Genomic DNA, 13,615 nt, shown 5'->3' on the forward strand with positions numbered 1-13,615 from the left:
AGAGCCCCGTGAGCCTGTAGTGGCAGGGGATGTTAGAGTAAACAGCATGACAAGCTGTGCAGCTAAGGGCCGGTCAGAGGCTGGGCCAAAGCCAGGAGGGAACCAGGCTCCTCCGCCGGTGGAGTCGAGTAGGACACCAGCTTTCTAACAGGGCGGGTTCGGGGCTCCATCGAGAAATCCTGCCCTGTTGACGGGCAGTGTTCAGCACAAAAGTCCAGCTGCCCCCCAGGTGCCTGCGCTCGGCTGTACCCCGCTGGTTTGTCCCTGCAGTTTGCTGATCTCAGAGCGACTCGGCGAAGAGGCGGCTCGTGAGGAAGGGCCAGGACGTGTCAGAAACGAAGCCTGCCATTTTCCCAGCATCCCCCTCAGGCTCCTTTGGTTCTCTCCCTTGCTCAGGGTCCTGGCCACAATTTAAAGACCCCCCCACCCCCTGTCCTTCCCTCCTCAGGCTGAGAGCTACCGAGGCCTCTGGCTCCGCAGAGTAAGAGTCTCCTGGCAGGCTGCTCACTGGACCTCGTGGGGCCGTCTGCTCTGCCGTTGTTCCCAATGTTTGTGGAGGCCTTTCTGCTCCCAGGGAAACCCCTGCAGCCTGGCAGACGAGGCGGCCAAGTCCCGGGGCTGGCGCCCAGTCAGCTGCCTGCGGGGTGCGCACGTAGCGGAGTAGGAGAAAGGCTGCGCGGACCCCCATTTGGTGGGCTAACGGGAGCGTGAAACCCCCCAGCCCCTCGGGACCCAGCGTGTTTCTGAGCTCGCGGGCTGGAAACCGGAGCCGTGCGCCCCGCTGGGACGGGGGGGTTATGGTGCTTGGGATGTTTGATCCCAGGACTTGCTGTCCCCCCGGATCCGCTCCAGCAGCCGGAGGAGTGGTGGGCGCGATTCCCACCCCCGGCTTTGCTCCAGTCTGGTGCTGGCGTGGTGCCCTGACACTGGGGCGGGGGGTGCGGGTGTGCAATTGGAGTGATGCAGGGGAGTGGCTCGCCACGTCCCTTAGGCACTGACGGGGGGCCTACAGCCTCTGTGGGCCCCTGGGTAAGATGGGGGGCTGGCTCCCCTCCCCGACCCCCCACCCAGCTCTCCTTGGTCTGTTCCCTCCAGCGTCACTCCAGCCCTCGCTCCCCGGCGCTTCTCAGAGCCAGTGTGCCAGCCGCCCCCGGGGGGTATCTGACGCCCCGCGGGAGTGCGGGCCTCAGGTCAGTCCAGGGGAGCGGAGGGTTTCTCTCTGGGAGGCTGTAGGAGCGACCTCTGTGCCCCCCCCCCCCGCTCTAAAAGCCGATTGCAGCTGCCGTCACATCAGCCTGGCCGGGCCCACCGTCTTACACCAAGTTCACTCCACCCGCTCCCATGATGAGCTGAGCTCACGCCTCCCGTGTCCCAGCCACACTCCCGGGGCTAGGCTGACCCTCCCGCAACGCCACACCTGCCACTCTGGTATCCAGCCGTGCCGGCCACAGCGCTCCTGGCCCCACCGCCCTTGTTTCCACTTCAAAGCCACTGAGGTTTTAAGCCCGGCAGACCTCCACGCGGCCCTAGCCCCTGGCCTATGCTAGACACCCCAGCGCCGACCGATCCCAGCTCAGATCAGGATGAGCCACGTGTGAGCCAAAGCCAGGGCATCCAGGCAGGAGGTGGCGTCGGTTTCACTAAACTCCCCCTCGTGCTCTCAGTCTCCTGCCTTTAGCACCTGTGTTCCATGAAAAGCTCCGTCCAGCCCACCTCTCTAGCCTCCTTAGCACCAGGCCTGCGATTGACAGGTCCCCCCATTATAAAATACTTGGGTCTGGCTATTCCTCTAGCGCGCTGGCTGAGGAAGCGGGCTTGCCCACGACAGCTCAGCTACCAGATACGTTCGTTAGTCTCCGCGGTGCCACAGGACCCCGGGCTTGAAGGGACCTTGGTGACGCGGCTGCAGCGTGTGTGTTCAGACAAGGCCTGGCGCTGGCCGAGGCCTGCGGGGACCAGGGAGTCTCGGCCCGCCGGAGAGGTTTCTTGCGTGATTTCCAGCGCAGGGCTGCACCCCGCCTAGCGGTCTGGCTGGTGCGGCGCTGGAGGCTGGCTACGCACCGGGGACCGAGTGCCCATGGCGCCACTGCAGCGTGGAGCCAACGGCACATCCCTGCCACGAACGAGGCCGGGCCACGCAGCAGCAGCGCACAAGGCCCTGAACTGGTAAGAGCGTCACCCTTCCCGTGGCCCCGAGCCTGCAGTGGGAGGCAGGTCCCCTCGGTGCAGAGCGCAGCCACGCTGGCGCCCGAGTAGCTCTCCTGGCCTCTCAGAGCGAGTCACCGGTGGCAGTGCGGACTAGGGCCCGAGGCTCCCTGCGGGAAGCTTTGTGGCCCTGCCACGCCTCGCCCCAGAAAAGAGCAGTAAAGAAGTCCTCCACGCTTCCTAGAGCGGCTGTGTGAGACGCAGCCAATCAGGGCCCAGCAAGCTGGTATAAAAGAGAGCTGCTGCTGGACCCACTCAGTTCCTTGCCGGAGCTGTAGAAGTGTGGCAGGAGGCTCCTGGACCGGGGGCTCTGGACAAAGCCCTAGGGCAAGGGTGAAGACAGTGCAGGGCTGTGGCCAGGGAATTAGCGCAGCTGTGGCAATGGAGTGGATGGACAGGGCAGCCAGCTTCTCCTTACAGAGCCCCTGGACCGGGCTAGTGGCTGGGCTGGGCTGCCCCCATTCTCCATGGACAAGGAGGCACCCAGAGGAGGGCAGTGAAGCAGGGGGGCCCATGAGAGAGGGGCTGAGACGGGGGCACAGCAGGACGACACAGAGCACGTAGGAGCCTGGCCAGGGGGCGCCCAGGAACAGGCCTGCTCGGGGGGAAGTGTCCATGGGACCCAGCCACAGGGGCTGTCTAGCAGCTGGGCACCATGTGGCTAGCCCCTGCCCCCCGTCTTGTGCCAAGACATGAGGCGCCGGCAGCTGGGACCCGCTGGGCCTTGGGCAGAGCCCCCCCTCCAGGCCGGGGGGCCACGCCACGGCTGGCACTAAGCAAACAGCTGCCGTGCTTGTTCTGGGGGCACCTCGGAGAGCTTGGGCCCCCCCCCCCGGCAGTCAGCTTAGCACGAGCTCCAGGGGGCCGGCTGGAAAGGGAGAGTGGCTCCCTGCTCATGGAGCCCAGGCTGGCCAGAGACCTGCTCCCTGCCAGGACCCCCAGACTGCGGGAGAGAACCCGCCAGCCCCCCTGGCCAAAGGCAAGGCACGTGGGGGGGGTGCTGGGGCCAGGAGAGGCAATGATGGGGGAGGGGAGGGGCTGGGGAAGGGGGGGGCCGGGGCCAGGACAGGCGATGCACGGGGGGGGAATTGGGGGGGCCGGGGCCAGGAGAGGCGATGCACGGGGGGGGGGGAATTGGGGGGGGCCGGGGCCAGGAGAGGCGATGCACGGGGGGGGAATTGGGGGGGCCGGGGCCAGGAGAGGCGATGCACGGGGGGGGAATTGGGGGGGCCGGGGCCAGGAGAGGCGATGCACGGGGGGGGGGAATTGGGGGGGGCCGGGGCCAGGAGAGGCGATGCACGGGGGGGGAATTGGGGGGGGCCGGGGCCAGGAGAGGCGATGCACGGGGGGGAATTGGGGGGGCCGGGGCCAGGAGAGGCGATGCACGGGGGGGAATTGGGGGGGCCGGGGCCAGGAGAGGCGATGCACGGGGGGGGGGGGGAATTGGGGGGGGCCGGGGCCAGGAGAGGCGATGCACGGGGGGGGGGAATTGGGGGGGGCCGGGGCCAGGAGAGGCGATGCACGGGGGGGGGAATTGGGGGGGCCGGGGCCAGGAGAGGCGATGCACGGGGGGGGGGGAATTGGGGGGGCCGGGGCCAGGAGAGGCGATGCACGGGGGGGGGAATTGGGGGGGGCTGGGTGCAGGCGGGGGGCTGCCCTCACTCCCTCGCCCCCTCCGTCCACCAGCGCAGCCACCGCAGCCCCAAGCCCGGCCCTTCTCCCCCCACCCCGCCCTGTTCCGCCTGCCTGGGGCGGGGCGCTCGGCGGGGCGGGCCGGGGGGTGACCTGGTCGGCCCGAGAGGCCCCGCGGCAGAGCCGCTCCCTGCAGCAGCCAGCGCAGATCCCGGCCGCCCCTGCACCGCGCACCCTGCACCTTGCACCGCGCACCGCGCACCGCGCACCATGCCCAAGTGCCCGCGCTGCCAGAAGGAGGTGTACTTCGGTAAGTACCGCGCCCTGCCCCCTGTCCTCCGCCTGCACCTTGCCCCCCGCCCCGCCTGCACCCCGCACCCTGCCCCCGCCTGCCCCTGTCCTCCGCACCCCGCCTGCCCCCGCCTGCACCCCGCTTCTGCCCCCGTCCCGCCTGCACCCTGCCCCCCCGCCTGCACCCCGCACCCTGCCCCCGCCTGCCCCTGTCCTCCGCCTGCACCTTGCCCTCCGCACCCCGCCTGCCCCCCGCTTCTGCCCCCGTCCCGCCTGCACCCTGCCCCCGCCTGCCCCTGTCCTCCGCACCCCGCCTGCCCCCGCCTGCACCCCGCTTCTGCCCCCGCCCCGCCTGCACCCCGCACCCTGCCCCCGCCTGCCCCTGTCCTCCGCCTGCACCTTGCCCCGCACCCCGCCTGCACCCCGCACCCTGCCCCCGCCTGCCCCTGTCCTCCGCCTGCCCCTTGCCCTCCGCACCCCGCCTGCCCCCGCCTGCACTCCGCTTCTGCCCCCGCCCCGCCTGCACCCTGCCCCCCGCCTGCACCCCGCACCCTGCCCCGCTCCCTGCCCCGGGCTGCCAGAAGGAGAGGTACTTCGGTAAGTACCGCACCCTGCCCCCCGCACCCTACTTCCCGCCCTGCCTTCCCCTGTCCCCCGTACCCTGCTTCCTGCCCCGCCTGCCCTCTGCTCTGCTTCCTGCCCCGCGCTGCCAGAAGGAGGGCACCCAGCTTCCTGCCTTCCCTTACCCGAGGGGTGCCCTGCTCCTGCACCCAGCCTCCCCTGCCCTTCCCCTTCCCCAGGGTGCCTGCCACCCAGCCCCCTCCAAGGGGTGGCAGGGACTCAGCCTGTGCCCATGCAGTGCCCTGCCTGCCGCACCCCCTCTCTGTACGGGCTCCCTGGCACCAGAGCTCTGAGGGGCAGCTTGCCCTCCCCCTCTCCCTTCCCCGCCACACCTTCCTGGCTCCCTGCAGGGGCACAGCACAGCTACCTGCCCCCCATCCCTGCTCCCCGTCTGTACCAGCCCCTGGCACCCTGCTAAGGCAAAGCCCAGCGCCCTGGCAGCAGCCCAGGAGGGTGGGGCAGGGGCCGCGCCCAGGATGCTCTGGCGAGGCACTGCTGCTGCGGCCGGTGCTCGCTTTGTGCCCCCCGCTGCCAGCTGCTGTCATCACCTGCCTCCCCCCAGGCTGGGCAGGGGCAGCGATCAGCAGGCCGAGACCCCCGGGGTCTGTGATGTGCCCCCGCCCCAGCAGGGCTCCTCTGCCCGCAGCCTGAGGAGGATGTTTTGATTACGGGTTTTGTGCCTGCCCCCAGGCTGGGAGTAAGGAGACGGGAACAGCAGCGAGGCAGGACAGCGGCTCTGCGGCTCGGGAGCATCGCTCCCCACCCCTCCTTACATGCTGCCTTTATAATTCCCCCTCCCCCCGCCGTGCCCGGTCGGCTCTCGGGTCATCTCTAGAGGGCCTGGAAATCCGTGTGCACACGCCAGCGGCTCGCCACGCTCCCACACAACACACACGGCTGCACGGCCCGGAGAAGTCACAAGGGCCGCAGGCAGGTTGAGAAAATGCCAGTCCTGGAACCAAGGATCTCCTGGTTTACTAGGGAGGAGCCCCAAAGCACAGCCCGCAGGGTGGGGTGGGGCACTGTCGTTTTTACACCACGTGTATTGCACTGGCTTCACGCTGCGGCCCACTGGATTCCGGGCCGCAGACGGGGGCGGGTTCTGCAGGAAAGAGACAAGTTCTTCTCTCGCTGCCCATCGTGCGGGACGTCGCTGAGACCTCCTCTTCCTTCCTACCGGGAGGGGGTGCAGAACCCCCGAACCACCCAGTCTTACACAATGTCAGACCCTGTCAGTTTCTAGTACAGGAAGCCCCGGCCTCTGCCCAGCTGCAAGCCCTTCCGTGGAGGGGAACGGTGCTAGGAGGCGGGTGCTGTTTGTTGAGGTTTGCTGGAGAAATCTCAAATCGGCTCTGGCCCTGTGCCGTGCACGTCTGGCGCCCGCTGCAGGAGCCAGTGGCAATGGCTAACAGGTGGGAAGTTGTGTCGAGGTCACACGCTTGGAATTTGCAGGGCAAAGAAGGCCTGGAGGAAGCGGTGGGAAGGAGAGGGCGTTGTACGTGTGGGTCTGAGCGGGCAGATACGCTAACGCCAAAAGCCGAGGGACGCGCTGTGCTTTTGTACTAGACGCTAAATCCGGTTTGATCCTGCGATGTTTCCATCTAAGCTGCATGCGCTGGGCAGCTTGTGTCTATCAGCTAAAGAGGGTTCTCCTGGCAGGAGCTTCCGGAGGCAAACACGTCAGATAACTATACCCAGGTGCGTTTCCATCTTCCGTGTCAGCCCCTGAGCCTTGTGCGGTCTTTTGCCCTGGGCCATGGTGAGCACAGAGCTCTGCCAAGTACATCTGGGCGCAGTGTTTTCAGCTGACAGGACATTTGCTGAAAAATGTGTTTTCCAGGGCACTGAAACTATTTGTGACTTCAGGGCAAATTCAAGCGGTCGTTTCGGCTGAAAACACCATGCAAGGCCCCTTTGAAACTGCCGGTCGGGCTCCCTTTGCCTGGCTGGAGAGTTTGCTGTGCGTCATCATTCTCCAACCAGCTCGTTTCACCCAAGCACCATTTGGGGGGGTTTGTTTGTGAGGAAAACACAAGAAAAAGAAATCTGGTTCCATTCAAATGAAGCAGGCGTTTCAGTCTGGCTCCCGGACCAAACAGCGCAGTGATTCACCCAGCTCCTCCACTCCCGCGCCGTTAGCCGGCCAGGCCTTCTGGAGGCGGCCCAGCACCCCGGGAGAACTCGCTCGGGCCTTTGCCGGGCTGCCCTGGGAGAGCCTCCCGCAGCTCGCTGCCTCTGTTCCCTCCTGTGCGGGGTCACGGGGCCTTTCCTCGCAGGCTGGGACAAGGTCACGCCATTCCGACTGTCGGTGAGCGGTCACATGGTCACTCAGGCAGATCAGTAGAGGCGCTGGCTTACAGCCAGGTTACACTTCCCTGCAAGCTCCATTGCCGCTGTGTGCTTAGGGTGGCCGATGGGGTGGGCAGGGAGCGAGCCAGCCAGGGACCGGGACGCTCCAGGCCAGAGTCCAGCGGTTCCTAAATAATGTACAAAGCAGTGAACTGGATTCTGAGCAGCAAGTTCCGCTGTGGATCCCAGCGAGGAATCCCTGGGCACAGCGGAGGGCCCCGTGGACTCAGGAACGTCTCCTCGTAGTGGGGTCACAGAGCCGGGGAGGTAGCGGTCAGGCTTGGGGTTTCTTACAACGCTCGCGCCATGCCTTGGACAGGCTTTGGACTTGAGCTGACTGCCCTGGGCGTTGGAGCCAGCCCCTAGCCAGCTCCAGATGGGTGGCTGCACCCTGCTTTGGACGCGTTCCCCAGAAGCTGCAGATTTCTGGGCTGGCTCAGAGCACTTCAGCGGGTAACGAGATCCCGCTTCCTGCCGTGGGTGTGTCAGAGGTTTGGGTGGCTAGCCCTGGCAATTACCTTTCCAGCCAAAGTTTCATTCTAGCTACTGAAACCACTTGCAGAAGTTCCCCGATCTCTTGGCTTCCCCATGTCCCTGGCATGAGAACTCACCAGACCTGGTCGTAGAAGGACTGTATCAAATCAATCTAAGCCATGGGCTGGGAACACATTGAGGGTTTTGTCTTTCTGCGGCTTATATTTCGCCTTCTATTTGCTTATAGGGTGTGTCCTGCTTTTCTGTCTCCTGTGCCAGGAAAAAATAATCAGGGAACGGCTCAGAACCCAAGAATTCCAGAGTTCGTACGTCCCAGCTCTCTGTGATGGAGACTTAACTGTTTCTCTGGTTCCCCCTCCATTCGCGTTTGCCCGTCATGCCAGAAATTCCCTACCAATTCCTGACGCGGTGCTAGCGCTGGCTGGAGGCCTGCTCGAGATGAGGTGCCCATGACAAGCCACCAGTTCAGTTCCTGATGTCCAGTAGACTCAACCAAAAGGGGATGAAATCCGTTCTGGGTGCCAGAGCCTTGTCTAGCCTGCTGGTGCCAACGCCCACTCCAGTCCAGTGGGAATTTTGTGGAAGTTTCCCCAGTGTAGATAAGGCTCTGCTTGGCACATGACTACCCTGGCACTGGGCAGCGTCACGTCCGTGGCATCTCCCTCCTGCCAAGGGAACGTTTGCTACGCTGACTGGTACAAAAGGCTTTAGTAGAACTGTCAGCACCTGGAGGCAGGCTGGCTTGGTTCTGGATTGCACCTCCCCGGGCGTAAACACGGGGCTTTGTCTGGTCCTGTGAGCGCGGGAGGGGAGCCAGCTGTCACTCACAGCTGGCCGAGCCCGGCCGGGTGGAACAGGACTAAGCCGATGGGGCTCTGTGCGCGTTCTGCTGGGCAAGGAAGGGCTGGTTTCAGGAAGTTGCTGGTGTGATCTCAGCTGCACGAGCCAGAGCGCGGGGTTTGCCTTAGCAGCCTTGCAATAAGAGTTCAGCCTCTCAGTCGGGGGGCGTGTACGGCTGGCAACGGGTCCTTTGCTCCAGGTTAGCTGCCGCTGCCCTGCCTTTCACTTACACTGCCAGGTCCTCCCGTCCGAGCTGGGGGCCTGGCTGGGAGCCAAACGTGCTGCTTCGTGTAGGCTGCTCCTTGGGGGGATGCCACGCGCCTCGTGGGGCATTGGCCTTTTGCAGTTCCCCAGTGGCGGGAGGCTCCTGAGGAAGGACAGCTCAGTGGCCCTCTGACTGGAGAGAGCAGCGTTCGAGTCCCTGCTCTGCCACAGGTGTCCTGCGTGACCTTGGGAAAGTCACCGGACCGCTCTGTGCCTCAGTTCCCCTTTGCAAGGGGGCGATAGCGCGGCTCGGCCCGCCGGGGGTTTGCAGGGAAAGGTGAGACGCGCCGAGGGTCTGGCCGTGGGGCCGCGTTGCTCTCTGAGATCCGGGGGGCGCTGCAAGAAGCTGTCTTGACATTTGCCGGGTTCTGAAGCCTTTCAGAACAGCTGCCAAGGCGCCGGTTTAATTTCCTTGCGGCCCTGGCAGCTGCATCCCCGCTGAGTTGCGAGGCGTTTTCACACGGGGAAGGATCAGGCTCATGCCCCGTCCCCGGCTCGTCTCCAGCCTGCTTGCCGGACGACGCACGAGGGAGCTGTTCACGCCAGGAGCCTGGCGCCTGCCCGCGAGGTGCCGTCCGAGACCCCCGTGTCTCCTGGAGTTAGCGGTCACCCCCGGGACAGGCGGCGTAATGCCAGGGCCCCGGCAGAGCCGCATGCCGCTGCAGCGCAGAGCGTAGTGTGCAGAGGTCTCCGTGACTGTCCCCGCACTCGGACCCGGCTGGAAAGCCCACGCACAGGGCCTGGTACCGAAGGGGTCTCGTGCGAAGCTCGGCTGCGTCGCGGTGCACATAGCCACGGGGGCATGGCTGGCAGAACACCCGCCCCACTAGGAAAGTGCATCCCACCCCGGGCTCCTCTCTCCCGCCTCGCGGAAACGTGTTCCGGAGCAGGGCCTGGCTCCGGCGCCCGTCTCCAAGCACGCTGCCTGCTGGGCCTTTTAGCAAGAAACGGGGCCTCCAGGCCCTGGCGAGAGGAGGCCCCCTGGGCCTGTGGCTGGAAAGGGCTGGCTGGCCCGTGCTTGGCTTCCCAGTGTCCGGCCAGGCCTCTCCCGTGACAGTCAGACTGAAGGGGCCGTGATCTCGGGCTGTCGGGCTATTGTGAGCCGCGTAAGCTGAGGCCACTGATGGGTTTGGCGCTCAGATGCCCACTTGTGCAGAAGAATTTGTGCCTGCGTAGAGGAGCCGTCCTGGCTGGGCGAGGGCTGGCCGCGTACTGCTGCTCTCGAATTCGGCCCCGGCCCCACTTTCCTGCTGCAAGTCCCTCCCCTCGGAGCCGGGTCTAGCGTGTGAGACGCAGGCGCGTCGGCCCTTCCAGAAAGCAGGGGGAGGTGACGACGCAGCAGGCGTTTCAGAACCCAGCCCTTCCTACTGGCAGCAGTGTGCCTGGATATTGGGTGGAAAATGCTTGTGTGAGCCGCACTTTGGTGTGTGCGGAGCAAGTACTGCGCATGCTAGTGCCTGTTTTTCTGCACACACATTCTCTCACGTGCACACTCTCACACACGTGTACACATGCTCTCACATGCACACACTCGTGCAAGGGCCGCATGGGTTTGGAATTATTTTGCAAGTGCTCTGCGGGCGTCTGAAGTTGAAAACGGGGCGTCTGCCTCCAGGCCTCGCAAAAGCGAACCGTGAGCGAGCGCCACTGACCGCGGCAGTGAGAGACCCTGCCGCAGCCTTTGGATCGAGCTGCGCGCCGAGCGAGAGCTCTGGCAGTGACCAAATGCCAGGGCAGGCGCGAGGAGGGTTCAAAAGTCCAGAGTTCAGCGAGCCAGCGCCCCGCCCCGCCCCGGTCTGGCCCCCTCTGACAGACGCACTGACCCGCCCCTGTTCTCAGCCTGGGTGGCCGACAGGGCCAGTGGGGTGGGGCTGAGGGCCCACAGCGGCTCGCCCACCCTCGCTGGGGGGTGGGGGGCATGGACGTGCCTGTCGCAGCCGCCTGACGGTTGCTGTTTGGTTCCCCTGGCAGCCGAGAAGGTCACCTCCCTGGGGAAGGACTGGCACCGCCCGTGCCTGAAGTGTGAGAAATGCAACAAGACCCTGTCGTCGGGCGGCCATGCGGAGGTGAGGGCAGCGTCTGGCGCGGGGGCGGGCTTGTCGGGGCTGTGATCAGCGGCCTCTTTCTGCCCCGGCCTGTGGGACCCGGGCATGGCCCAGCGGGAAACGCTGCGGCAGTGCCACGCCTCTCGCACGCTCGCCCTGCACAGCCGCACACGTCGGTGTCGCCGAGGGCGGGTTGCACGGTTCACACCAGCCTGGCCCCGCTGCTGCCGTGCTGGGCGGCCCCAGGTCCCAGCTGAGGAGGGACGGGGGTCGGGCCTTAGCCCAGGCCAGGGGTTGGTTCTCCCGGCATGTGAGACCCGGGCACGGCCCAGCGGGAAACGCTGCGGCAGTGCCACGCCTCTCGCACGCTCGCCCTGCACAGCCGCACACGTCGGTGTCGCCGAGGGCGGGTTGCACGGTTCACACCAGCCTGGCCCCGCTGCTGCCGTGCTGGGCGGCCCCAGGTCCCAGCTGAGGAGGGACGGGGGTCGGGCCTTAGCCCAGGCCAGGGGTTGGTTCTCCCGGCATGTGGCCGTGTGTCGAGCACAGCTGGGAGTGAGGTCAGGACCCTGCGGGGGACAGCTGTCAGAGCAGTGTCCGGGCCCCAGGACTGGCAGGCGGGAGGGGGCAGGAAAGCGGGGTGCCCAGGGGCACAGATGTTCCGACGCGCGGCCCATACCCGCAGGGCTCCCCGTGCGCAGGGGCCTGAGCAGCACCTGCTCTTGGGGCCTGCGCGTCTCGGGCTCCCGCGTAACACGGCCTGAGGTGCCTCTTCTCTCTGCAGCATGACGGGAAGCCCTATTGCAACCAGCCGTGCTACGCTGCCTTGTTTGGCCCCAAAGGTCAGTTCTCCAGCCAGCAGGGATGGGCGGGCTGCTGCGTGCCGGCGGGGCTCTGTCTCCCGGCCTTCGGGCCCAGAAGCATCCCCTGGGCGTTGGAGCCAGCCCCCCTCGCTCCCCCTGCCTCAGCCCTGTGGCGCCGGGTGCTGGAGGTCTGGCCTGTCGCGCTGGGCCCGGGCCGGCCAGCCGGAGGGTTCCCTGCCCGCCTGCTGCAAGCGCTGCCTGTGGGGTGGGGCTCCCTGCCCGGCGCAGCGGTGACCCCGCTCTGGTTCTCTTGCAGGGTTTGGCCGGGGCGGGACCGAGAGCCACACCTTCAAGTAACCTGCAGGTAAAGTCTCTCCCACGGCCACGGTGCATGCGCCAGACACGGGTCCAGCTCCCCTCGGCAAGCTGGGTTCCCTGCGCGCCCCTCGCACGGGCATGCTGCAGCCCCGTGCCCATAGGCAAGTGGGTCACACGCCTTCCCCCGCCTTCCTACGCCAGAGCCGGCCGGCGTCTGCCGCGGAGAGCCCGTCCCGCTGCCCTTATGCTCGGCACCGCGGAAAGCCACCAACGCGCGTGGCGCCCGAGTCTGGGACGCGCCAGCCAGCCCGGCCGTCTCCCTCTGCCCTTCACGCTGCCCTCCCCCGGTCGGCCCCTGGCCTGGAGGTGGGGCGTTCGCAGCCCGGTTTGTTTCGGGTCCATGCACCACAAGCGCAGCCCTGCAGCCTGCTGGCTGACCGCTCACCGGCCTCTCCCTTTCCTCCCCCCAGGGCTGCACGGAGGGGCTTCCGGCCAGAGTCTGAGGACCACGCCCACGCCTGGACAAATGCAGTCCCAAGTCGCTGTGTCACTGGCCTGCTAAAAGCAATAAACGCCCTGGCGGAGTGGGGCTGGTGGCCATGGGAGAGCCCGTTTGTCTGTCGGGATGGGGCGCGGGGCGGGGGCGTCGCACTCGGGAGGGAACGGGGAAGTTGGCCGGCATCCCAGCAAGCCGGGTGGAAAAGAGACGGGCTCTGGTCCCCTTGCAGCCAAAACCGTGGCCCAGCTTTGAGCCGGGCCCCACGCTCGTATCCGCAGGCAGTGGGGAAGCCGCTTCCGCACCTGAGTCCTGTGTTTTGGTCACCCGGTGCCCCCAGGCCCAGATGGCCAGAGCCCATGTGGGACTCCCCACCACGGCCAGCACTGCCACGGGCAGCCCAGGGAAAGAGACTCCCGCTGGGGGTGGCCCATTCCTCCAACGCTAGGCCCCACTCTGTGCCCCCCCCCGGCCAGCTGGGAGGCAGGGACGCCAGGAGCGCCTGCAAGTCTCTGGCAGGGCCAGTGCTGGTGCCACGCCAGGCGTCTGGGGGGCTCTGTAGGGACCAGCAGCTGGGGTGACTCGATTCCATGTGTGCAGCGAAGGCGGCTTGTTCCCTTTGGGCTGCTTCTTGCGTCTGCACAGGAGGCAGCCTCCCTCCCACGTGTCAGCTCCCGGCGCGTCCTGGTCCGGTTCTCGGCGCCGACGAGCAGCGCGCAGCCTGCCCCCGCCCTCTCCTCGACCCCAGGCTGCTCTGCGGACTCCTCCATGCCCTCGGCTCTCTTCCCCCGGAGCTGGTGCCACCCCCCTGGGTGTTAAACTGTGGCCCTGTCAGCCCCTCACACCTGGCTCAGCCCAGTCTCGGGCTGGTGCTCCAAACCACGGGGCTTCCGTTATTCCCTTGGGGAGACTCACCCGTTGCTTTGCTTTATCCCCTTTACTCTGCCCTGGCTGTAGACAGTTACCACGGGCTGCATCCCACCCAGAGAGCGCGGAGCCAGACTTGTGCCATTTGGGTGCCTTGAGGCCTTTGGCAAGCCCAGCTAGAGTTCCTCCCCCTGCAGAGATTCGCTTATTCGTTCGTGGCTGCTCTGCCTACGGGGCAGCAGCCTCTCGCAGTGCAGGGCCAGACCAGAGCAGTGTTCCAGTGCCCTCTACACACCCTCTGGCCTCAGTTTCTCCCACTCCTGGATTGGCGAGCACCAGGCCAAGCCGCAGCCTCTGACACGCTACCGAGATGCCCATCGTAACCCTCG

At 66.4% G+C, this 13,615-nt stretch overlaps 1 protein-coding gene across 1 annotated transcript; it reads left to right on the forward strand.

Annotated features, from left to right (window-relative positions):
- Positions 1 to 3,980: 3,980 nt before the first annotated feature.
- CRIP1 (cysteine rich protein 1) lies at positions 3,981 to 12,463 on the forward strand. The gene is made up of 5 exons (XM_075937081.1): positions 3,981 to 4,147; positions 10,669 to 10,763; positions 11,527 to 11,584; positions 11,862 to 11,909; positions 12,334 to 12,463. The coding sequence occupies exons 1-4, from the start codon at positions 4,108 to 4,110 to the stop codon at positions 11,900 to 11,902; spliced, it is 234 nt and encodes a 77-aa protein (XP_075793196.1). The 5' UTR covers positions 3,981 to 4,107; the 3' UTR covers positions 11,903 to 11,909; positions 12,334 to 12,463.
- The last annotated feature ends 1,152 nt before the right edge of the window (positions 12,464 to 13,615 follow it).

Source organism: Pelodiscus sinensis, chromosome 9 (assembly GCF_049634645.1).
Source record: "Pelodiscus sinensis isolate JC-2024 chromosome 9, ASM4963464v1, whole genome shotgun sequence".
NCBI lineage: Eukaryota > Metazoa > Chordata > Testudines > Trionychidae > Pelodiscus > Pelodiscus sinensis.

What these genes read in the sequence shown, in the direction of transcription:
- CRIP1 (XM_075937081.1), top strand. Translation starts at nt 4,108, where the DNA reads ATGCCCAAGTGCCCGCGCTGCCAGAAGGAGGTGTACTTCG. An exon ending in CGTCGGGCGGCCATGCGGAG is followed by an intron (nt 10,764 to 11,526) that starts GTGAGGGCAGCG and finishes TTCTCTCTGCAG; the next exon opens with CATGACGGGAAGCCCTATTG. An exon ending in TGCCTTGTTTGGCCCCAAAG is followed by an intron (nt 11,585 to 11,861) that starts GTCAGTTCTCCA and finishes GTTCTCTTGCAG; the next exon opens with GGTTTGGCCGGGGCGGGACC.